Genomic DNA, 26430 nt, shown 5'->3' on the forward strand with positions numbered 1-26430 from the left:
GCGCGCGAGAGAGAGAGAGAGAGAGAGAGAGAGAGAGAATCTTAAGCAGGCTCCACACTCAGCTCGGAGTCCGATGCAGAGCTCTATCCCAGGACCCTGGGATCATGACCTGTGTCAAAATCAAGAGTTGGACACTCAACCAATTGAGCCACCCAGGTGACCCTCTTTTTTTTTTTTTTTTTTTTTAAAGTAGGCTCCTTGCCCAGTGTGGGGCTTGAACTCACGACCCTGGGATCAAGAGTTGCATGCTCTACCAGCTGAACCAGGCAGGAGCCCCACCAGTCTATCATTTTAGATTGAAGTAATGGTGAAATCTTGATTTTTAAATGTTGAGAACTGAGATCAAACTGTCCTGAAGAATAGTTCAGTCTAAAAGCAACAAGTTGCATAGCAGCCTTTGTTGAAACGCAGCTTCTCACTTTACTTAAGCATCAGAAACATTTCTTTCTGAGAGAAAATTGATACAAGTTTCAATAAAAAAATTTGTGCAGTATGGGTTACTTTAGGAAAGATTCCTTAAAAATGGCTGTTCATGGGTTGGCATTTAATCAGATTATATTTATAAGTCATGGATTATATTTGATTGCTTTTGACTTTGTGGGTTGATAGAAATATATTTGTAAATGCTGTTTATCACACCCACGTAACATTATATTGAGGTGGGGAGGGGGACCTACCTATAAGGTAAATTCAGGCTCTAAATTTAGTGGCCTCCAACTATCAATTGGTGACTCATGGAGGTAGAACAGTCTGTATTAGTATGGCAATTTGGGGACTCAATTTGAATCTGTACAAACTCCTATTAACTGAAAACTTTACTCCGTTCTTGTGATAACTGCATAAAATAGGGTAGATAAAATTTGATTTTTAAAATCTTGAAAGCCTACATACTTGTAGGATGGTGACAATTCAGTTGTAGCCCTACAGAACAGAAAATGATTTCTAATTATTGGTATTTGAGACCTAAGTGTGTAACCTATACACTCCACAACCATCCATGTGTTCTCTTCATTGTTTTAACTTTAGATAAAGTCGAGTGAATTTGCTAGGAAAGCCCCTTGAAGACACTGTTTGTTTCCTCCTCATACTCTGCCCACAATTCTGGTAATTACTTCCGGGGTAGTGTAGGTGGAGGAAGGGTTTGGTTGATGGGGGTAGTGGTGATTGAGGTAGAGGTGGTGAATAGAGACCCAAGTTAAAAGGCTGCTTCCTGGAGTATAGATAACTGAGATAAGACAAAGCACACCAGTTACTATGGTTTTACATTCACACCTACATAGTGGGAATTAAATAATCCTTTTTGTAAGAGATTAATATCCCATAAGAAATAACCTCAAACAAAATTTAAAGTAACAAAAATTGTAGGTACTTTATGATATCCTCCTGACGTCTAAATTGAATTGATAAATAACCTACATTTCTGTTTTCTACCCAGAGTTAAACTGATTTCTACAAACGTTCACAAAGTCTGTTCCCCTCTAGCTGTCTGTCAAATTATGCAGCTAAACAGCTAAACCTTTAATTGGGTGCTTTCCTTACTCTTCAGAGCAGAACCCTATTCTTCAAACTGAGCGGTCTTTGTGTTAGTTTGTCATCTCGTGATTCAAAATTGAAGAAAAAGCACGTGAGACATAGTGTGGGCCTCATACCTGATGGCAATCCCAATGTTTTCCCCAGTCAGTATACAAATTTATCTTGGTTACCATAGCAACCAGCCTATCAGTTATTCTTCTAGCTCTTTTGCCTTCTCTCAGCTACTAGGATTACCATATAATCAGGTTCTGCTAAAGCTCTTCAGGTCTTAGCATTTTATTACCAGCTGCAGCTGTCTGGCAGTTTACAGTTTGGCATTCCATCAGGGTCAATTAGTTTTAAGTCCACAAAACCTTTTTGTCTCCAAACATTTTAAGCATACAGAATTTAACAAGAATGCATTTAGGGAACGGTTCCTCATACTCCTGTTCTCAGTTCCATTGTTAGTCATTGTCTTGAAGATTGAGTACATTGCACAACTGACATCCGATGGCCATCCTTTTGTGATACAAGCTAGAATAAATTTCAAGATCAAGAGTGACCATTTAAGAAATGTATTTGTAAATGTGATTTTAGACTTGGTATCATCACACACTAAATGAAGTGACCCAAAAGCACCTTGATTTATCAGCAGCTACCAAATAAGTAATGTGGCTTCTAACAAAAATAATTTCTGTACGTTGTAGAAAGAATGTTTAGCCCTTAGATTAATTCATTCTAATTTGAGAAAAATTGTTTAGAAATTTAATAGGAAGGGTTATCTTTCCTTTGCAGCCTTGGAATAAACAGGAAAATTCTGAAAGGTAAAGACTGAATTATTATATGGGTCTTTATAATAGAAGTCTTCGTATTTACTTGACAAGTACATTTTTTATCTCTTAAAAACCTCAGAATTCATGAAAATAAAATAGTTTTGAACCATAAGACTTTACTTGTCTTGCTAAAAATAAGGATATTGAAGGGGCGCCTGGTTGGCTCAGTCAATAGAGCATGCAACTCTTAATCTTGGGGTCGTGAGTTCCAGCCCCACATTGGGCATAGAGTTTACTTTGAAAAAGAAGCAGCAGCAGCGGGGAGGGGTGTGCCTGGATGACTCAGTCAGGTGAGCGACCGACTCTTGATCTCAGCTCAGGTTTTCATCTCAGGGTTGTGAGTTCAAGCCCCGGGCTCAATGCTGGGTATGGACCCTACTTAAAACAAAAATAAACAAACAAAAAAATATATTGAAGAAATATTTAGGATATATAAACTGCTGGTATTTGTGTTAGTGTTTGTCTTTGGTGCTCATGCTTGTTAATATTGTAGGGTGTAGTAGTGACTTCTAAATATGCACAATTAATCTCTGACATTAAGTGACATAATCACTATGATTTAGTAAATAGTATCCATTTCCATACATAACGATAAATAATCTTTTAAAAATCAAAGTAGAATTTTTTTTTTAAGATTTTTTTTTTTTTTTTTTTTTTTTTTGCGTGGGTGACTCCTGGGTGGCTCAGTCAGTTGAGTGTACGACTTTGACTCAGGTCATGCTCTCACAGATAGTGAGGTCGAGCCCTGCGTCAGGCTCTGTCAGAGCCTGGAGCCTGCTTCGGATTCTATTTCTCCCTCTCTCTCTGCCCCTTCCCCGCTCATGCGTTCTCTCTCTCTCTCTCCCTCTGTCTCAAAAATAAATAAACATTAAAAAAAATTTTTTTTAATTTAAAAAATGATTTTTTTTTTTTTACTTTTCAAAGTGTGTTTATCTTTTTATTTTTTTTTTTAGAGAGAGTGCGCGTGCGTGTGTGTGTGCACGGAGGAGGAGAGAGAAAATCTTAAGCAGGCAACACTGGGCTCAATCCCATGATCCTGGGATCATGACCTGAGCCAAAATCAAGAGTTGGACGCTCAACCTACTGAGCCACCCAGACGTCCCAAGTGTTTATCTTGTTAAATAAAAGATTATTTTGTAAGACTAAGTTTATGAAATGATTAAATCTTCCTGGTTTGAATTTTTATTGAAATTGTGATTAGAACGGTTTCATTTTAAGACTTGTGTATCCTAATCAAAACTGTGGTTAAATTCTGCTAATGCTCCAAGGAGAACTTTATTTTAGTTGCACAAATAGATTTAGGGGCAGTAAAAGGTTTACTTTCTCCACGGGGCCCCAATCCTTAACATTTTTAGAAAGAAGGAGGTGGGCAGGGGGGAGAGAAAATGTGTTGTTTTTTTTTTTTTTTTTTAAAAAGGCCAAGCGTGAAGCATAAAATTTTTGGAAGCTTCTGACAGAAAATTTTAACAATATTTTCCAGTAGGCAGCCTGTACAGAGCAAGCCATACCTGTATAAAACCTACTTGACCACTACTAATTGTCACAGACTATTCCAGTACAAATTCATTGAACTGTGGGCATTCTTACAGGTCAGACTTTCTAGAGAACCAGTAAATAGAATGTAGAGCTGTATTCAAACCCACTGGTTACTAAATACGCTCAAAAGAAGAGGTGGGAGTGTTTTTTCTGGCATTGCTCTTGAACTGGAAAAACTAGCCATGGATGAACTTAATATCCATAGTTCTCTTTTAAATTTGTTCCTGAAAGTCTGTTTAAATTGACTGAGGAGAATCCTCAGGGAGACTGAGGGAATCCTCTTTCTGGTTATTAGCAGTACTATTAACAATTTGTGTGTTTTTTAAAAAATCTCCTTTAAAATACACTTATCTACTCATGTCAAACTGAAATGGCAGGTTGTTTGAACATTTCTGCAGGCTCAATTCTAGTCCACTTAACTCCCAGCTGTCTCCTTCCTCGATTACCCAATGTCATCAGTACAGAGATTCAATAACTTATTGTCTGTCCCTTAAAACTGAGAAGGGACCGTGATGGCTGAAATATAATGGGTGGATCTTTGAGAACAAGCAAGGGAAAGATTGGTTAAATTGGATATTGTAAATACATTGGTAAGTGGGATTGGTTAGCATCACAGGTGAGGGTAGTTCATTGGGTTAGTGGAAGGTAGGTGAGCATAATGAATAAATAGGTAGCTTGATAAAACTAGTGCCTTCGTGGGGTGCCCGGCTGGCTCAGTCGGAGGAGCATACGACTCTTGATCTTGAGGTTCTGAGTTTGAGCCCCATGTTGGGTGTAGAGATTACTAAAAAAATAATAATAATAATAAACAAAAAAAAAAACCCACTAACACCTTTGTGAGTGAAAGTGAGTAGGTTTGTCAATATTTTGCAATTGGTATTTTGACTTTCTTGGATTGGCTTTAGAGATTATGGCTAATGACTGAGATCAGTTGTTTTTCCTTTAAGTGAACTTTACTATCACTCTTTTGTTCCACGTCATAGCTCTTAGCTATTGACTTCTAACCTTTGCCTTATTTCCCAGCATAGAGAGATGTCCACAGCTGATGTGTAGTAGTGAAAGAAAGGTCTAGATGGTGATAGGGATGGTGAATAGGCATGCTCTGTGGTGTTCCACTTCTCTTCACATTTTCTTCTACTTTTGAACTTCCTGGTTCTCTCAAATCTGTACTCCCACCCCCACACCAGTTCCTATTAAGAGCAAAGAGGGAGGAAATGGAGGGGGCTGAGGCAAGGACAGTGGTTTGGATTTATGGAACCCTTGTAACTTGAGGACGCCCTGTACTCAGCAAATACTAAATGTTAACAGTGAAGCCTTAGGAGGTGTTTCCAGTTATCCCATAGCCATATCAATTCCTTGTTACCAACTGTTTCTTCCAGGGCTGAATGTGTTCACAGCAAGAAAGAAGTAGTCTGTTGTTACTTGTAAAGAATGGTAATGCCATACTCTCTACCAATGTCCGGCATTAGTTTTCAAAGTACTTTTGGTTCCATTATCTCTTCTGATTATCCTGCAGTTCTGTGAAACAGAAGGACAATTTTTGTGAAACAGGTAGGACAATTATTACCCTAATTTTGCAAATAAAACTCATCTCAGGGTAGATAAGGGCCAGCCAGCAAAAGTGGAGCTTTACCACTTTGTGGTAATTAAGATGATGGTTTTGAATGAAGATATAAAACATTAGGTTTTGCCCTACTTTTCTTTTCTAAACTATGAACATTTGTGATGTTAAGTTTTAAATGTGAATTATTAGAATGATGAGACTAACTCTTCTGCTGTTTGGGTATGTATAATTCATTTAAAACAATGAAAAGTATATATATAATTTTTTTTAATGTTTATTTACTTTTGAGAGAGATAGAGTGCGAGTGGAGGAGGGGCAGAAAGGGAGGGAGACACAGGATCAGAAGCAGGCTCCAGGCTCCGAGCCCTAGGCATAGAGCCCAATGGGGCCTCGAACTCACAAACCACGACCTGAGCCAAAGTCAGATGCTTAACCGACTGAGCCACCCCGGCACCACTACAAAGTATATTTTTAATGTTTATTTATTTTGAGAGAGACAGAGCCAGTGTGAGTAGGGGAGGGGCAGAGAGAGAGACTCTGAAGCAGGCTCCATGCTCAGAAGGTAGGCTGCTGCGGAGCTTGATCCCACCACCTGGGAAATCATGACCTGAGCCAAAATCAAGAGTTAGAGGCTTAACTGAGCCACGTAGGCGTCCCCCCAAAAGCAATATATATAGTTTAAGTTTATTTGTTTATTTTGAAAGAGAGAAAGAGCCAGTATGGGAGGGGCAGGGAGAGAGAGAATCCCAAACAGGCTCCATGCTCAGCCCAGAGCCTGACTCGGGGCTCAATCTCACGAATTGGGAGATCATGACCTGAACCGAAATCAAGAGTCGAACGCTTAAGCAACTGAGCCACCCAGGCGCCCCAAAAAGCAGTATTTCTAATGTTCTTTTTAAGCGCTGATGGAATTGATTATGGTACAGTAGCTAGGTCAGAAAATGACCTTGCTACTGAAAGCGCTGGAATCCCAGATACTGCTACTGCATTTCAAAGGGTATGTTCTTTGTTCCTAAGGGAAAACCCCTCAAGATGTGAGCCAGTGCTGATGGGGCTTCTGTGTTCTGTGCCTCATCAAAACGTCTTGATCCTGGATTTTTTTTTCCTGTATTTGTTTTGTAGATTGTCGTCAGTTGTTTATTTAGGCCACGGTTTTGTGGCTGGCTTTCTTTCTTTCTTTCTTTCTTTCTTTTTCTTCTTTTCCTTTTTTTTTTTTTAGCATAACTGATTCATAATTTTGGCTACAAGCCACTAATTGGAAACACCATGTTTTGTTTTGTTTTTCTTCCCCTTCAAAGGTGTGTTTTAGCAGTCACAATGAATGCATGTGGTAGTTATTAATATTTTCCACCTAATCAAACCTCTTCTGGCTGTCAAATTAATGGGAAAAATGCATTCATAGTAGCTAAGTAATTACAAAAACTACATTGTCAGTAATTACTATTTAGGCTATAAATAAGATTGAATAGCCTTTTTTATAATCAATAATAAACTTGCCACTCAGAATGTTTTACGTAGGTAAGCATTCTAGGTAATTTGAGATTTTTCTAGAGTGTTTATCAAGTATCTAATACATATTTCATTAAAGAATGCAGAAGTAGAAATTCAGATACATAAAGCATGGTAATCAAATTTATAAAATAAAATGCTTGGGATGCCTGGCTGGCTCAGTCGGTTAAGCGTCCAACTTCAGCTCAGGTCATGATCTCACGGTTCTTGGGTTCGAGCCCCAAGTCAGGCTCTGTGCTTGCTGACAGCTTCGGAGTCTGTGTCTTTCTCTCTGCCCCTCCCCCACTCACTGTCTCTCTGTCTCTCTGTCTCTCAAAAGTGAATAAATGTTAAAAAATTTTTTTAAATAAAATGCTTAATATTAAACGTACAGAAATATGTTCATTTTTCTATTATTCATGATATGGAGGGAGAACATGAATAATTAAAAGCTACCACTTATACCAAAACCTCAGTTCAGTCATTAGTTTACAACTTCCTTTCCCATCAAACCTTTTATCACAGCAGTAATTTTTTTTAAATTTTAAAAATAAATGGTTTGCTTTGATTTATTTTTTTGTTTGTTTTGTTCCTCTGCCCATCTTTGGTGTTGAGCAGTAAACTCAGAAGGAGAAAAGCAAAGGATCTCAAAGTCTGAGTAATCAGTTCACTGATTATAGAATTTATTTATGTAAAGTTTTTAAAGAGGGGGTTGTGACAGATTCTTCAGAGCTCTAATTTTTATATAGGGTGACCTTAGAAGTTATTGGCATTTACTTTTTTTTTTTTTTTAAGTAAGCTCTATGCCCACCATTCAACTTGAACTCGTGACCCCAAGATCAAGAGTCACATGCTCTACCAAGTAAGTCAGTCAGGTGGGACTCAATGTGGGACTCAAACTCATGACCCCGAGATCCAAGAGTCCCATGCTCCACCTACTGAGCCAGCCAGGCACCCGGGGCATTTACTTTTTAAGATTAGTACACTATAGGGTGTTTTAGATAATTTACAGAATCATATTAGCACAAAAATTGATAACACTTCTGATACAGCCTGTAGTCCAACCTCTTGTTTACTTTTTAAAAAATAAGTTAAAAGTGATTTAGCATGACTGCCTTAGTATTGACTTCTCCAGGCAGTCATAAATTTAGTTACCTGTTTCTGTTATGATTTTACTAAAAATTACTTTTTTTTTTTTAAGCAGCCTCCACGCTGGGCATAGAGCCCATCACAGCGCATGAACTCACGACCCTGAGATCAAGACATGAGCTGAGATCAAGAGTCAGACGCTTAACAGACTAAGCCACCCAGGCGCCCCTAAAAATTACTTTTTTTTCCTAGTTGAATTTAGAGAGAGAGAGAGCAAGGGAGGGGGGCAGAAGCAGAGAGAGAGAGAATTTCAAGCAGGGTCCACACTCAGTGAGGGAGCCTGACACAGGGCTTGATCTCACAACTGCAAGATCATGATCTGAGCCAAAATCAAGAGTCAGATGCTTAACCGACTGAGCCACCCAGGCACCCTTTACAAATTACTTTAAGTCATTAATAGATATGATTTTTAACTAACCCCCTTTAACAAATTGGGACATTGTGAAATAGATGTCTTCTCCTGGAGTTATTGTTTCAATGTGGGTATTTATTGAATGGCTGTAAATGTGCAAAGTAGAATGTTTTTAGTTTAGAATTTTTGAGTGGGCCCAGGGAATGGATATGCTTTTCTGTTATTTTTGTCAGTAAATAGATTATCAAGATATTCCTTCAGGAATATGGCATAAAACTACATAAATTATGTAAATCAATTTTGAAAAATCAAGTTGTCATTTTAGACAGAATACACACAGTTGCTTAAGAGTCTATTTTTAAAGTTTGTAATTACTTTATTTAAAAAAAAATTTTTTTTTTCAACGTTTATTTATTTTGGGGACAGAGAGAGACAGAGCATGAACGGGGGAGGGGCAGAGAGAGAGGGAGACACAGAATCGGAAGCAGGCTCCAGGCTCTGAGCCATCAGCCCAGAGCCCGACGCGGGGCTCGAACTCACGGACCGCGAGATCGTGACCTGGCTGAAGTCGGAGGCTTAACCGACTGCGCCACCTAGGCGCCCCAAAAGTTTGTAATTACTTTATATGTGACTAGATTTATATTTCTTCATGAAGTTTTATTTTATTAAAGATCATTTATTAATATTGCCACAAAACCTGCTTTCAAAAAACAGCCATTGTGCCAAATTTTTCACCATCTGTTCCCATTAATGTCATTGACAAAATAGTTATTAGGTATTTTAGATACATTGTTCTTGGCTTTCATAGTATTTAAAACATAAAATGGCCTTTCAAAGAATACTAGAAGTAGTAATTCACATCTTGAGGGATTCAGTTAATTCCTTATTTGATAATTATAAGTATGTTCTTGGCTTTTTATTAATCTTGTTAATAAGTCAGTATTACCATGTATCTAGGGAAATATGAATGAGTCCTATTTTCAACTGCCTAGTGAAAACATGACATGATAGGGTGTACTAGGAAAATAAGACTTGTTTGTGATTGCCTAGCACTTATGTTTTTCCTGCTATTCCTAGGCTTTTCAGGTTTAGTTGGGATTGTCACTTTTGGTGGTAGCCAACTTAAAATAGAGCTCTGAGAATGGATGTGATACTGTCATAAATGATTTGATTTTGAAAAGCTAGCAAATGACTCTCTCTTAGATCCCATTTCTTTAATTTGAGGACTGTTGTTAGTTGAAGGTGTTACTGGACTTCCACTTTCTATGGGTGACTTTATTACTTCACATATGATTAATAAAATGTCCCATAAGAATGTAACTAATAAAATCCGTAAATACACTTCAATACCAACGAACAGTATTGCATACCAAATTTTAAAAACTATGCACTTAGAGCAAGATTTAAAAAATAAAACAGGGGGCGCCTGGGTGGCACAGTCGGTTAAGTGACCGACTTCAGCTCAGGTCACGATCTCGCGGTCCGTGAGTTCGAGCCCCGCGTCGGGCTCTGTGCTGACAGCTCAGAGCCTGGAGCCTGTTTCAGATTCTGTGTCTCCCTCTCTCTGCCCCTCCCCGTTCATGCTCTGTCTCTCTCTGTCTCAAAAATAAATAAAAACGTTAAAAAAAATTTTTTTTAAATAAAACAGTATCCTATCTAAATTTGAACTGTTTTCCATTTTTGTTCAACCTGGGGTTTGGGTTTTGTTTTAGTTTTTGGCTTTGTGTTTGATGTTGTTTTTCTGCCTGGCCTTAGTGGGTAGAAAATCTTTATGTCAGGGTGTTTTAATCACCAGAACCCTTCTGATTCATAATTTAGATTTAGCATTTTCGTGTTGATCTCAGTTTCCCCTAAGCAAACTATTTCCTATTCAGTTGACTGGGCTTTAGAAAGCAAAACTCTTCTGATTACCTGCTTACTCTAATGACCGGCTAAGGCCTTATCTATGCTCATATCCTGTTCACCTCAAGGGCCTTAGATTCTCCAGCACCTTCTTTGTACAGGAAAGCTGTTCTCTGTTCTGTGGATTCAGTTTCTTGACAAACTGTTGAGGCTCATCTTTTTCGTTTTCCTGATGGCACAGGCAAAAAAAAAAGAGGAGGATAAAAACAAAATCAAGCTATAGAGTAATTCTCTGTTGGCCCCTGGTAGTCACCTTCCTAGAAGAACAGTGTTTTCCAGGCTACCAGCTTTATTCCAGCTGACTGACTCTACTCCCTCCTTCTATGTCGTTGCCTCTTTTTACCCTTTAGGAGCCTGTCAGGAATTTTGCAACCTGACAAGACGCTTCTTCAGAGCCAACCACCTTTTTTTCTGAGCCTAAAAAAAGGTGCGTCCTCTTACTGACAGAAAAATACTTCGTTCGTCTGTTTTTCTGTGTGCTGCCAAATTGTTTTGGTATATTCTTTTCACCCAGTACAGTAAGAAGTCTGGAAACACGAATGTGAAGTGTGAGATTGCTTTTAATACTTTGTGTACTTTAGGAGGTGGGTCTTTGAGCTCCTCGTTGTTCAGTTGACCGTGAAGCAGGTGGCAGATGTAGGTTTAGTTTGCACTCTTCTTCCTGCCTGCTCTCAGAAGGCTTACAGATTGTGTTTGTTTGTTTTTCAGATAACCCTCAGGTAAGAGGTAAAGAAACACCAAGCCCAAAAGGCAGAAGGATCTGTCTGTAGCTAAAGGGTGAGACACTAGAGGTAGGATGGTTTATGGGGTCTGGCTCTTTGAAACCGTACAAACGCAGTGTTCTTTTCTAAAGTAGACTTAAGCACTTGCTACGTGATTTTAAGGCCTGATTACCCTAAAGCCATAGCACATGAGTGATGAAGATTTAAGTTGAAAATTGGAAAAGGTGATCCAGTGATTGGAGAGAAACCACTTGCTGCAGCTCTGATAAACCAAGACTCCTATACAGTCAGACATTTCAATACCTGGTTCCAAAAGATGAGCTTTGTGGTTAGTAAGCCAGGCAAAAGAGTGCATGTTACTAGCTTCTGTTTGGGGAATCTAATCTATGTAGGTTCTTAATACACACCTGTATTGATTGCATCTGAAATATTTCTGGTATCCCTTTTGTAAAGTGAAGCGTGTCCTAAAGTGGTTTTGTGTATATGGTAGCTGAATCCCTTTATTTATTTAAAAGAAAGTTTTTGAATGTTTATTTTGGAGAGGGAGAGAGCGAGAATGAGGATCTGAAGCAGGCTCTGTGCTGACAGCAGGGAGCCCGATGCGGGGCTGAACTCACAAACCGTTAGATCATGACCTGAACCAAACTGGGACGCTTAACCGACTGAACTACCCAAATGCCCCTCTTTATGTATTTTGAAAGGTTTTATTTTTTAAAGTAATCTCTGCACCCAACATGGGGCTCAAACTCATGACCCCTAGATCAAGAATCACATGCTCCACCCACCGAGCTACCCAGGTGCCCCTTGAATCCCTTTTTAATGACAACATCATTTTAATTGATATTTATCTAGAAAGTTGGCTTGATGTTTATTTAACCTATATAAGTTAACCTCATTTTGAACATACTGAGGACAGCTTACAAATGATATGAATATGTTTACATAATGGTTATAAGTCAATTTACATATCTAGAGAATTTGGTTTTTTGGAGAGGGGACAATCCAAGCCAACATAATTAAGCTATTAATATACCTTCCTATTCTTCACCGAGTGTTTTTGAAAAATGTCCTTAACTGCATATATGCAGTGGTATTTGCATTTGGGCATACACACTGAACACACTGAACACACTGTCTGGGAAAGCTTTGAATTCACACATGTGCAAATTATTTTTTTTCTGGTCAGTGAACACTGTTGAATACTTAGATGAATGTTTATACAATGACATTGGCCATGCAGTTCTTCCCGCTTTGTCCCTTTATCACATAGCAACAGATCATAGGATTAATTGTCCACTTAATTAACTTGGGTGTGGGGTGGGGTTGCCTGATAAAATACAGGACTCCCAGTGAAATTCCAATTTTAGATAAGCATTTAATATTGAAAGTGTATTTGTTGTTTATCTGAAATTGGAATTTAACTGGGCAGCCTGTACTTCTGGTTGCTAAATCTGGCATCCCTTGGTGGGGGAGAAGCAGAAGACTGGTGGGTATGGGCACACTTAGGAGACTTAAATACAACTGGAGTGTGCAGTGATAAAAGGTAGCCTTTATTCTGACAGGAATACTAAGATTTTTGAGTGCAATGTTTATTTTAGGGTCCAACACTTTTTTCTTTGGAAGTGCATCAGTGAAAACAAAGCTCAGAAATAACAAAACTTAACAATACATTGTTCAGGGATACCTTATCTTTTTAAAATGATAAAGTAAGGGAACAATAAATCAAATCTGGGCTACCGGTTCCCTTTAAGAGAAAGGCAGCAGATGGAATAGGGCAACACAGTAGCTGTCCTAGTCTTCATGCTATTCTCATTGTCAGGTAAGATGGTGAATCACAGTTCATTTTGTTTGTTATGCTTCATAGTTACAGGTATGTGCTACATACCAAATATAAAATATCAGTTTAAGAGTTAAAATATAGGTTGCAATGAAAACATCAGACTACCTGCAAAGTTTCACTGCCTGTACTTACCAAAATAAATCCCAGATCCCCCAAATAAAGAGGTATTTATTTCTTCCTTGCCTACATCAGGTTAGCATCCTTAGTTCTGTATATCATTCTACTTGGTTTCTAGAACATTCACCAAATTGGTTTTTCTCTTGCAGATATGTTCTCTTTCATCAGTGTTCCTCTTCAAATGTGTTCTTATCAGTGAGAAGTAGAGCAGAATCGAACCACTCCCCTTGCCCTGGCCATAATAGTTCCTCAGATTACACCAGCTATTTCAGCAGCCATATCACAGCCTTTGCTGTGTCTGAGCAATCAACAGAAATACCTAAATGTTTTTACGTTGTTTGCTGTTAAGTTGTATATCCCCAATCATTCATTTTATATTTATCCCCGCTCCATTGCATTCTGTTAAGACTGGCTTATTGTTGTAAACTCTTAAAATATTTGTGGGTGCTGTCAGCTAGTATATTGTCTATGCTTCCCAACTTTGTGTCATCTGCCAATTAGGTAGATATGCCAGCAGTGTCCACATTCAAGACATTAATAAGTAGGATAGGGGCACCTGACTGGCTCAGTCATAGAGGGTGTGACTCTTGATCTTGGAGTTATAAGTTCGAGCCTCACATTGGGTGTAGAGATTACTTAAAAATAAAAAATAAAAAAAATCTTAAAAAAATAAAATAAGTAGGATAGAGTACAGTAGAAATTATTTGATAGTTCCTTATGGTTTTTTATTGATGCATTAATCAGCATACTTTGAGTAATGTCCAATCAGTTACAAACCCATCTAAGTGTATTGTAGCTTAACGTCTCCTTGTTAATATCCTTGTCTAAAAGGATATTATTGTGAGGGACCTGGCTGGCTCAGTCAGTGGAGCATGTGACTCTTGATCTCAAAGTTGTGAGTTCGAGGCTCACTTGGGTGTAGAGATGACTTAAAAATAAAATCTCTGGGGTGCCTGGATGGCTCAATTGGTTAAATGTTTGACTTCGGCTCAGGTCATGATCTCGCAGTTTGTGGGTTCGAGCCCCACGTTGGGCGCCATACCAACAGCTCAGAGCCTGGAGCCTACTTCAGATTCTGTGTCTCCCTCTCTCTCTGCCCCTCCCCTGCTCACGCTCTGCCTCTTCTCACAAATAAAAATAAATAAATAAAAATGAAATCTTTTTTTTTTTAAAGAGGATATCGGTGAGAATATTATAAAATTGAGTGCTTAAATCCAAATTTTTTTCACGTGTGTACAGTATTCCCTTTATATTCTAAGCCATTACCCTATCAAAAAAGGCAATTAGGTTAATCTTGTATGACAGGCTTTCTGTGAATGCTTACTGACTCTTTTTTTAAAACTAGGTTTTTGTTTTTGTTTCTTTTTTAGGTTTGTTTATTATTTATTTTGAGGGAGAGAGCACATGTGCAAGCAGGAGAGAGGGAGACAGAGCTTGATCTCAGAAACTGTGAGATCATGACCTGAGCTGAAATCCAGAGTCTGGACACTTAACCCACTGAGCCACCTAAGGTGTCCTGAATACTTACTGACTCTTAATGATTATCTTACCCATGCCTAGGGCCCTTAAACCATTTAACAGTGTGCTTAAGAATTTTGCTTGGAAATGGGGTGCCTGGGTGGCTTAGTCTGTTAAGTGTGCAACTTCGGCTCAGGTCATGATCTCGCAGTTTTGTGAGTTCGAGCCACACGTCGGGCTCTGTGCTGACCGCTCACAACCTGGAGCCTGCTTCCAATTCTGTGTCTCCATCTCCCTCTCTCTCTCAGCCCCTACCCTGCTCACGTTCTGTCTGTCTCTCTCTCAAAAATAGACAAACATTAAAAAAAAAATTTTTTTTTTTTGCTTGGGATTGACATCAAGCAAATCTGCTTATAGTTTTTAGCATTTACCTGCTTTCCATTATTGACTATTGAGTGTTTTTCTCATTTTCCTCTTCTATCCTACCTGATTCTTTAAAGGCTTTAGATAGGAAGCTGTGTACATTCTTAGGGTATGCTGGGATATAATTTGTCTGGGACGGGAGAACTGAACTCATTTAGATTATCTAGGTACTTTTATCTCCTTGAATGCTTTGGGATTCAGTTTCCTCATTACAATTTGTTTTTCCTTTTCTGGTTTGACTATCGGTAATCTTCACTAGAAAAAAAAGAATTGGAGCAGCCTTTTATATTATACTATTTGTCTACATGTAAACAGACCCGCACCTTTTGTCGTTCTTGTTCTGAATATAAATTAAAATACAGGAAAGCCGTGTCTGGAATTTTTTTTAATCCGAGCACATTCTAAGCACCAGTCTTTCTGATATTGTTCTTATAGGTGCTTGCAGTTTTCTTTGGGTATGTGCGCATTCCATCCCTCCAGCCTCTTGTGAAGGTTTTCCTTTAAAATATTTTTTATGATGTGACATGGTGGAGATGCAACCAACAAAATTCAGACCATGAAAATTTCTACAGGATGGACGACCTCATTTCTTTGTTTGCTGTTGTTTGTTTGGGTGTTTTTTTAAAGACTGTATTTTTAAAGCAGTTACAGGTTCGCAGCCAAATTGAAAGGAAGGTACAGAGATTCCCCATTTACCTCCTCCCATGCACACATGCAGAGCCTCCCACATTACCAGCATCCTCTGCCAGAGTGGTACACTTGTTACCCATCGAGGAGTCTACACTGACGCACCATAATCACCCATACATAGTCCGTAGTTTGCCATAGGGTTCACACTTGGTGTTGTACATTCTACTGGTTTTGACAAATGTAGGACAGGTATCCCCCATTACAGTATCATACTGAATAGTTTCACTGCCCTAAAAATCCTCTTCAGGATGAATAAACTAGTTCTTCAACACATGAATAACAAGAAATAAAAGAGATTGAAGGGGAACCTACTGATTGAGAGAGACGTAGCAACTGATTGTAACACGTGAACCTTATTTGGATATTAATTGAAATGAACCAACTGTAAAAAATACTTGAGACAATCTGGGCAGTATGAATTGTGTATCAAAGTATGAATCATGACTGTATAATAAGGTATTGTTAAATTGGTAATAGTGTTGTGGTTATGTCTTAAAAAATATCTTTTTTAGATACGTATGACATTTTTATGGGTAAAAATAAAACAATTTCTGGGATTTGCTTCAAAATAATATGGCAGGGGTGTGGAGGGAAGAGTATTGATATTGATCATTATTGAACATGGTTGATATGTTGTACATGTGGGTTCATAATATTCTCCCAATTTTGTGTATGTTTGAAATGGCCACAATTAAAAGTTGGAAAAACTCCCCCAGAATATATTTTTATGGCCACAGTCCTTGTTACTAGCAGATTCAGGACTAAAACACAGATCTCCTGATTCCAGCTCTCAGTTTTTGGTTTGTTGTTTTTTTTTTTTACTATGTAGCTAAGCTTAATAGTCCTACTTCCAAATTGATGTCATGTTGCCCTTTCAGTCTCTGGGATCCCCAAATCTTCCCTGGGAAATTTGTGGTGGTATTTTAGGTAATCAAGGCTTTAATAAATGGCCAGTTTTACTTGATTGGCTACCTACCCATGTGAAACCATGAAGGGTTTTTAGAATTATTAGGGTGAGTTCACAGGCTGCATGAGTTGTTAAAATCCGCAAAGAGACTTGAGTCCAAGTCCTAACTAAGTAGGCCTTTGATCTTAGCTTAAGCTCTAGGAGGGTGGGGATCCTGTCGGCCTTGTTCACTGTTTTACACGTAGTGCCTAGCACAATGCTGGTCCATGGTAAGCAGTAGGTAAAGGTTAAATGAATGGATTCATTTAACCATTCATTTAACCTTATTTAGCTTCTTTTCCTCACATGTGAAATGAGATTGTTGGTCTAAATGGTTGGTTGGTTTGTTTTTTGTTTTTAAGATTTTATTTTTAAGTAATCTCTACACCCAATGTGGGACTTGAACTTACACAACCCCGAGATCAAGAGTCTCATGCTTTACCCACTGAGCCAGCCAGGTGCCCCGGTCTAAATGGTTCTTAAGCTTCCTTCAAACACTTAAAAAAAATTATTCTTCCTTTCTGACTGATTTTTTAAAGTCCTTTTAGAATTTTGAGAGGGATTACTGTAAATTTTTTTGATGCTAGGTAACATCAATAGATAGGATACTCACTTGCAACACCTGTGACAGAAAACCCCACAGTTATGGTGCATCCAGATCTCTTGAAAAAAGCCTAGTGCTATGCATTTTCTGTGAGATTGAGTTTGTTTTTTTAAAGTAAATGAGTACTGTTCTCGACATTACCAGAGAGTCAGGTTTAGCAAGTTCCAAAGTCAAGCTAAGAGGGTTAATAAAACGTGTTGCTTGCATATTTGTTAGTGTTCACTGAAATTGTATTGAATGCAGTATTATTTTGTCAGAGTTTTGTGCTTCCTGTGGAAACTTGGTGGGCAACCTTTTAGGTAAGTTGCGGTTATTGTCATCAGATCCAAATCCAGGACCTACCTTTGGATTAGTGAACTTATTATTCTAATGAAATTTTGCTTGAGGTATGTGAAGGCTATTGCTGGATCAGGTCAGAGTGTATAAAAGAAAAACAATTCCTATACTGTCTTGCAAAATCCACAAAGCAATGTTTTGAAGCCACGTAAATTTTAAAAATAATGAATGTTGTGCAGACATTAAAATGAATTGGTTCTAAACACAAATACCCTAGCTGCAAAAGGAAAACTGTAATTAAAATGCTAAATGGATAGGGACTCTGAGAAAGCATCTGTCACACATTATTTTATATTCAAACATGAGCTTTGTTAGTATAAACTCAACATAACGAGTACGTGAAAATAACTGTCTTTTAGAAACTAAGGTATAGGGGCGCCTGGGTGGCGCAGTCGGTTAAGCGTCCGACTTCAGCCAGGTCACGATCTCGCGGTCCGTGAGTTCGAGCCCCGCGTCGGGCTCTGGGCTGATGGCTCGGAGCCTGGAGCCTGTTTCCGATTCTGTGTCTCCCTCTCTCTCTGCCCCTCCCCCGTTCATGCTCTGTCTCTCTCTGTTCCAAAAATAAATAAACGTTGAAAAAAAAATTAAAAAAAAAAAAAAAGAAACTAAGGTATAATGAATTAAGATATTCTATCTGTATTGTAAGTTACTGAAGTACAAATTTGAAAATTGCTTTTATATTCAAAACCTGAGTGGAAACCACACTAAAAATAATTTTAATATTTGATCTGTAAGCCGTATAGGGTGTTTTTTTTTTTTTTAGCAGAGTACCGATACTTTTTTAAAGCAGATTGTATTTTGAAGCTGTTTTAGAAATTGCTTGTTTTTCATGTTTAATAGTACAATTGGTAGACATGTTTTCAGTTTCAGAAACTGCTGCAAAAATCAAAGATTTTCTGTGTTTGTAACTAGTATTCGTATGTTGGAAGTTTTTCTTACACTGTTAGGTAATCAAGGAAGTTTAGCCCTTTATATTTTTGCTCAACTTCATAAGAAGCACGTTTATTATTTGAATTAAGCTTTGTCAGATATTTAAATGTGTTGAAAATATTTCATTTAAAAATACCCTACAATAAAAACTTTTCAAATGAAAAAATGAACTTTTGAAGCTCTCATTTTGGTTTCTTAAGTCTTATTTAAGTGGGGTATACCACCAATACTTAAATATGTCTACCTGTTACTTCAGAGTTTCTTTTCTTTTCTTCCTCTTTTTTTGTTATGTTTTTTTTTTTTTTTTTTTTTTAAGTAGGCTCTATACCTTAACATGGAGCTTGAACTCATGACCCTGAGATTGAGAGTTGCATGTTTTACCGACTGAGCCAGCCAGGTGCCCCATTTCAGAGTTTCGTCAAAATTTCTCTTGTGTGGGGTGCAATAAAAGTTATTTTATGTAGGCATTTGGACTTTTTCTGGGAAAAATTACTGACCTTAACCTGTAAACAGGAGGAATCTAATTTGCTATAATTAGTATCTACAGAAATCTTGAAGGACTATTTTTCTACTTAACTAGATGTATCAAAGTATTACTGGGCATTTCAGGATGTATGTGTGTTGGATTATGTCAGTGTTTCCTACAATTTTTCTCAATTTTAAGGGATATCAGAGGATATAAAATTTAGGTCATTAATCATGGTATAAATTAACACCTTCACTCTCAAACTAATGAAGGGTCTTAAAATTTTCTAAAATTATGGGAAGTCTAAAAACTCATGCTTAAAGGTCATGTAGCTAGTTGGTTGGGAAAACCTAGAATAGAACTTAATTTTCTTGACCTCTAGATGCTCATTTCTCCTGTCTCCAAACTTGAACATGAATAGTTGTTTTCTTTAGGCACATAATCACCTTGAAATAGTATAATGTTCTTATCTCTACTTTGAAGTCAGAGACTGAGAAACAGAGAAGACTTGAGTGGTTGTCCAGGGATACCAAAGATTAGTGACACCTTGCTTACCTGACAGCCACTTCTTTGGTAATAGATTCTCCAGTACAGCTGAAAATAAGAAATAATCACTTAAACAGCCCCTGACCAATCAAACAATGTGCCATGAAGTCCACAGTAAAGTTGTGTAAAAATTTTTTCGCGGGAGACTTTTACTGAGAATCTCTGGATTCTTCCTTTACCGTACAATTCCATTTTTAAAAACCTGGTTTCCCAGCTCAACGCAGATTAGAAGCAAAAATTAGAAAGGGAGGGAAGCTTTTAAAGACAGGCACATGGCCAACTGGAAGAAGTGACCAATTAAAGTGACCACTTAAATTGAGGAAAGTGATGCAAAACTGTAAAACACAGACATTCCAGGCATAATAGCCTGGGGTCCTGTAGTGTGAAGGCAAATAAATTCCCTGCAAATAAATGTCTCTGGAGGGCATTACTATATTAAAACATAGTGTGGTATTTGAGCATAATTACTCCAGGTCAGTAAGAAAGGGAAAATTGTATATCCTTTGTTTAAGAAGGTATTTGCAAGGGAAAGATTACTGGAAGGGCAAGGCTTAGCCTATAATGTACTTATTTACAAGCTGCTTTTGAAATGGAAATTCAAAAATCATTAAAATACTTTCAGAAGTTTGGCACTAAAAGAGAAGCTTCATCACTCTTGAACTTTTATATATGGAGCATTTCATTATTTTATTCCCTAGCAGTGCCAAATCAATTAGGTGTTAATTGTAGTTGTTAAAGGCAGATCAGGATTCAGAGCCTTTGACTTAGTCTAGTCCAACCCAAGAAGCAGCACTAATTGCCTTTACTTTGGTGTTCATAGCGCCAATTATAGTATTTTCATAATCATCATCTTTTAAGACCTTGCCCGGAAACGAGGCAATATTGCAAAGTATTTGAGAGAGTGGGCTCTTAGAGTCAGACTGCCTGGGGTCAGATTCTGGCCCTACAATTTACTAGCAGTGCAATTTAGGTGACCTAATCTGACCCAAGCCTCAAATGTGTTGTTGTGTATAATAGGGAACGTGATAACACTACCTCATAGGAAAGTTGTGAGGACAAAAGAAGTTAAAACTAAGTCAAGTCTTAGCAAGGTTTTGGCACATGCTTAATAAAAGATGGCCGTTGTTTCGTTATTATTATAATGCCCCATTAGGAATACTTCCTGTGGGAATACTAAATTATGATTTACTGTTTCTTAGGGTGAAACGCATTGTTCCTTTCTCATCTTGGTACATGATACAAATCATACACGTTGTTTTAGCCAACTTTACAAATTATAAATACGCTTTCACTTTTTACTAGATGCCAGTGTTCTATAAATGGATCAAAAAAATGTATCACAAAAGAATCCTGGTCATATAGGCTACCCCTATTAAAGACAATTTTAGGCTTGATTAGCCTAGAAGAAGCTGTTTTACTGCCTATCAAGATCATAACAACTTTGTAACATTTAAAATATGTCTCAAACATGACTGTCTTTTGTTATTAGTTTTTTGTTTAATGCCATCACAAAATGTAAGCCGGATCCCATTTTAATCACCAGCTCAATATAATCTGGTTTTTCTCGAATTCCCTGTTAGTAGGTGGACTGGAATTTGACAGCCTGTAGGGTATCTTTTCTGTGTTTAAGAAATTGGTCTCAGTCTCCCCACTACCAACAGACTGCTAAAGTACCTTAGAGAAACTTGCTGAAGGTCCTCATTTGTGAATTTCGATGAAGCAATTCGAAGCTGCTGAAGAAACTACCACTTACTGTGTGTGCCCCATGTGCTCTCATTTAGTGCTTACAGAAAGGTCTATGAAGTAGAGTGCTTTTACCCTGTTTTACAGAGGAGATTGAGGCTTGGACAAATTAAGTGATTTCATCAAGATCACACATAGAGTAAATGGTAGGAAGAATATTTAATTTAAGCAGGGGCCATATGCTTGAAAGCTCTTGCTCTTTTCACTATATCCCCTTAGCTCTCAAAAATAATAAATTTTATAGTTTGTACACGCATAGGTAAAGCCCTGTTAGCACCAATCTGGAATATTTCTATGTGTGTCAACAATTAGTCCATAATTTAGACCCTGTGAATCAATAGCCAAAAAGTACCCTTTATTAAATGTTACATACAAGAGATAAATGTAGTTCCCCATTCTGTGTGTGTTTTTCTTTTTTTGACAGCTAAAAAAAACTGGTCAGGGGCGCCTGAGTGGCTCAGTTGATTAAGCGTCTTTTTTCTTTTTTTTTTTAATTTTTTTTTTCAACGTTTATTTATTTTTGGGACAGAGAGAGACAGAGCATGAACAGGGGAGGGGCAGAGAGAGAGGGAGACACAGAATCGGAAACAGGCTCCAGGCTCTGAGCCATCAGCCCAGAGCCCGACGCGGGGCTCGAACTCACGGACCGCGAGATTGTGACCTGGCTGAAGTCAGACGCTTAACCGACTGCGCCACCCACGCGCCCCGTTAATTTTTAAATGTTTCTTTATTTTGACAGCGAGCAGGGGAGGGACAGAGAGAGAGGGAGACACAAAATCCGGAGCAGGCTCCAGGCTCTGAGCTGTCAGCACAGAGCCCGACGCTGGGCTCAGACTCACGAACTGTGAGATTATGACCTGGGCCGAAGTCGGACACTGAACCGACTGAGCCACCCAGGCGCCCCAAGCGTCTGACTCTTGATTTCTGCTCAAGTCATGATCTCATGGTTTGTGAGTTCAAGCCCTACATCAGGCTCTATGCTGACAGCGTGGAACCTGCTTGGGATTCTCTCTCCCTCTCAGCCCCTTCCCTGCTTGTGCTCTCTCTCTCTCTCAAAATAAATAAATAAACTTAAAAAAAGAATAAAATAAAAAACCTGGTCAGATTTCTTGAAGTGACGAGGGTCATGGGAAGGCAGATTTTCTTTTTCTTCTACTGTCTACTTCATATGGGGCTTAAGGTATTTAAAAAAAAAAACCTTTTTTTTCATGTTTATTTTTGAGAGAGAGAGAGTACAAGCAGGGGAAGGGCAGAGAGAGGAGAGAGGGAGACAGACTCCTAAGCAGGCTCCAAGCTGTCAGAACAGAGCCCAATGCAGGGCTTGAACCCACAGGCCTCAAGATCATGACCTGAGCCAAAGTCAGATGCTTAACCAACTGAGCCACCCAGGTGCCCTGGGGCTTAAGGTTTTTTTAATCTTATTTCCATTTGCTGTTACACCTCTGAGGCAGGTGATTTATGTTTTCTAATTGACAGTCAAAATATGTGCCATGTAGAAATTGGATAACCTTCGAGGTTTTTTGTTTTTATTTTTGTTCTTTTGATTTCCACTTACATTTAGACATCCTTTGTGTAGAATCTTTTCTCTTTTTTTTTTAGTTTTTTTAATGCTAACTTAGTTTTGAGAGATAGTGCGTGTGCACGCGCGAAAGAGAGAGAAGGAGAGGGAGGGAGAGAGAGGGGCAGTGAGCCCAGGAGAAGAGAATCCAAAGCAGACTGCGCTATCAGCACAGAGCCCAATGCGGGGCTTGAACTTATAAACAGTGATATCACAACCTGAGCCTAAACCAAGAGCTGAAAACAACCCACTGAGCCACCCAGGCACCCCTCTTTTTTTTTTTTTTTTTTAAGTTTATTTATTTTGAGAGAGAGCAGGGGAGGGGGAGAGAAAGACTCTCAAGCCAGCTCCACACCTTCAGCGCAGAGCCCAGTGCTGGGGCTCAGACTCAAAAAATGAGATCATGACCTGAGCCAAAATCAAGAGTCAAACACTTTTTTTTTTCTTTTCTTTTTTTAAATCAGAGTAGCTTTGGTCCTAATCACCCCTAGATAAAGAGGATTTTGTTACATAGCAGTACTGTATAGGTATGCCAGGGAAGCCAAATAATTGGGAATATATTTTTCATTTCTGCAAATTGTCCTTTGTCAACATGAAATTATATTGTCTGCGCACTACGGTTAAATGGTCAGCACTATTTTATATAGCTACCTTTTTTTTGTTTTGTTTTGTTTTAGAGAGAGAGAACATGAGCCAGGGAGAGGGGCAGAGGGTGAAAGAGTCTTAAGCAGGCTCTATGCTCTCGATGTGGGGTTCGATCCCATGACCCTGGGATTATAACTTGAGCCGAAATCAAGATTCAGATGCTCAACCGACTGTGCAGCCCAGGTGCCCCTACTACCTTTTTGTTTTTTTTTTTTTTAAATTTTTTTTTTTTTTTTTCAAGGTTTATTTATTTTTGGGACAGAGAGAGACAGAGCATGAATGGGGGAGGGGCAGAGAGAGAGGGAGACACAGAATCGGAAACAGGCTCCAGGCTCCGAGCCATCAGCCCAGAGCCCGACGCGGGGCTCGAACTCACGGACCGCGAGATCGTGACCTGGCTGAAGTCGGACGCTTAACCGACTGCGCCACCCAGGCGCCCCTACCTTTTTGTTTTTTAAACGAGCTTTAAAAACCTCCTAAACTAGAATTATGTTTTATTCATCTTCATATCTGTAGTCCCTGGTACATAGTAGATATTCCATAAGTGTTTGTTGAATAAAGGGGTTGATGTTCTGTTAAGTGACCAAAATACTTTTTTTATCACATTAAGTTTTGATTAGAAGTTCAAGATTGCTACAGCAAATATGGATTACTCAGTTTGCCATTTGAAGAGCATGGTAGTTGAACTTGATGCTTCTCTTGGTTTATCCCCTAAATATGTGACTTTGGGGAAACTGATTTAACCTCTGGGCACCTCTGTTTCTTTATCTGTAAAAAGAGGCTATCTGATTTGATAATGTTGAAGATGCCTTTCAAAATAAAGTATCATCTGTAATCATTACATTTTACAAAAAAAGTTTTAGAAATGACGTATTAATATTCATTTAAAAGTGTTTCTTACTGGGGCACCTGGGTGGCTCAGTTGGTTAAGAGTCTGACTTTGGCCTAGGTCATGATCTTGCCCTTCCCAAGTTCACTCCGCATCCGGCTCTGTGCTGACAGCTCAGAGCCTGGAGCCTGCTACTCAGAGCAGTGAGAGTATAAACTGGTACAACTGTTCTGAAGGGCGCTTTGAAAGTTTCTCAAAATGCTGAAAAATATGTATACTTTTGACCTGCAATTCCACTTTTAGAAAATTTATTTTAAGGAAATTTATCATGGGGGCACCTGGGTGGCTCAGTCGGTTAAGCATCCAGCTCTTGATTTCGACTCCAGTCATGATCTCACAGTTCTGTGGGATCATCAGGCTCCGTGCTGACGGCACAGAGCCTGCTTGGGATTCTCTCTCTCTCAAAATAAATACACTTAAAAAAAATTATCATGGAAGAGCACACAATTTTATTTATGAAGGATGCTTATTTTAAAGTTTATTGGGGCGCCTGGGTGGCGCAGTCGGTTAAGCGTCCGACTTCAGCCAGGTCACGATCTCGCAGTCCGGGAGTTCGAGCCCCGCGTCGGGCTCTGGGCTGATGGCTCAGAGCCTGGAGCCTGTTTCCGATTCTGTGTCTCCCTCTCTCTCTGCCCCTCCCCCATTCATGCTCTGTCTCTCTCTGTCCCAAAAATAAATAAACGTTGAAAAAAAAATTAAAAAAAATAATAATAATAAAGTTTATTTATTTATTTTGAAAGAGAAGGAGGGAGGGAGAGAATCCCAAAAGTGCGCTCTGTGCAGAGCTGGATGTAGGGCTCGAACTCACGAACCACGAGAGCATTACCTAAGCCAAAACCAAGAGATGCTTAACCGACTGAGCCACCCAGGTGCCCCAATTTTATTTACAAGGATGTTTATTATAGTATTATACATCATATGTATATGGGAAGACAAAAGGTACATACTCAAATCCCTAGATCGTAGGATTATAGGTCACTTTAATTTTCTTCTCTCTTTTTTATGTTTTCTACATTTGCTATGTGCACAGAAGACTTTTTTCAATCACAAAGTATATAAGTTTTAAAATGTGGGCTTGTCTTTAATAAGTGTGTAGATGTATTTCCCTTCTTGCCTCCACTATTCAATACCTCCTTCCTTTTATTTCTATACAGGTCTCCAGGAAAGGTTGGGATTTCAACATTAAAGGTAAGCTGTGTTTTCTGAGAATTCTATTTCTACAAATTGTGTGTACTTTTCACTCATTTTTCTATTTTATGTAAATTTTCTTGCTTTTCTGTTGCTTATTATTTTTGTTAAATAGTATTGTCACTGTATCTTACTAGGTGTGGTTGGGTGCTCTAGAAATAACAAATATTGTGCTATGAGGAAAAGGATTGTACGTTTTTTAGATTTCCACTAATTTCCATTTGTTTTATAATGTTTAGAATAAAAGAATACTATAAAATACGTGTGTGTTAATTGAAAAAGTAATACTTGCATGACAAAAATGTGGAATAACCAAAACACTTTTATACTTCTTATGGGCACATGCATTGGTATCATCATTATATATAAAAAGCAATCCCAGCCTTATATCCAAGCAAAGAAGTTTGGTGTTGAGACATTATGAGATACTGTGCCAATGAGAGCCATTTTAAGGCCAAGAACATCACCCAACAGAACTATTTACGTCAAATAGAGTACATACTGTTTGTGTATGTTTGTGTATGTCTGTATATAATGTATATATAATCTCAAATGTGCCGATTTTTTTTTTTTTTTTACTACCAGTATTCTTACCTTCTATTTATACACATTGGATACCGATCTTTTTGATAATTGTGGCATGTTCATGTGGCATCCTCTACAGCAGTAGATATGAATGAATTCATTACGTACGATGCCATGGATGAATTCAGCACCATAGCGTTGAGTGGGGGAAAAGAACAAGTCACAGTAAGATACATACAGTAATACTCCATTTATATTAAGTTCAAAACCATGTAAAATTAAAGAATATATTCTTTAAAGATACAAACATAGTAAAACTATAAAGAACAGCAAGGGAATAATAAACACAAAGTTTGAAGGTATCAGTCATCTCTCAGGGAGAAAGAATGTAATGAAGATGGAGAAGGGTATTTAAGAGATTGGAAGCTAATGGTAATGTTCTTTTTCTTAAACTGAATGCTTAAGGAG

The 26430-nt window shown here is 38.4% G+C and overlaps 1 protein-coding gene across 2 annotated transcripts in view; it reads left to right on the plus strand.

Moving 5' to 3' along the window:
* Positions 1-26430, plus strand: part of WDR44 (WD repeat domain 44) — an 81309-nt gene that overhangs the window by 4998 nt on the left and 49881 nt on the right. For both annotated transcript variants that reach the window (XM_040468029.1, XM_040468031.1), the window contains exon 2: positions 25404-25437. In XM_040468029.1, coding sequence (XP_040323963.1) covers positions 25404-25437 — 34 coding nt within the window. The remainder of the gene's footprint in view (positions 1-25403; positions 25438-26430) is intronic.

The sequence above is a fragment of the Herpailurus yagouaroundi genome, unplaced genomic scaffold, assembly GCF_014898765.1.
Source record: "Herpailurus yagouaroundi ecotype Mexico unplaced genomic scaffold, PumYag 67641, whole genome shotgun sequence".
In the NCBI taxonomy this organism is placed as follows: Eukaryota; Metazoa; Chordata; class Mammalia; order Carnivora; family Felidae; genus Herpailurus; species Herpailurus yagouaroundi.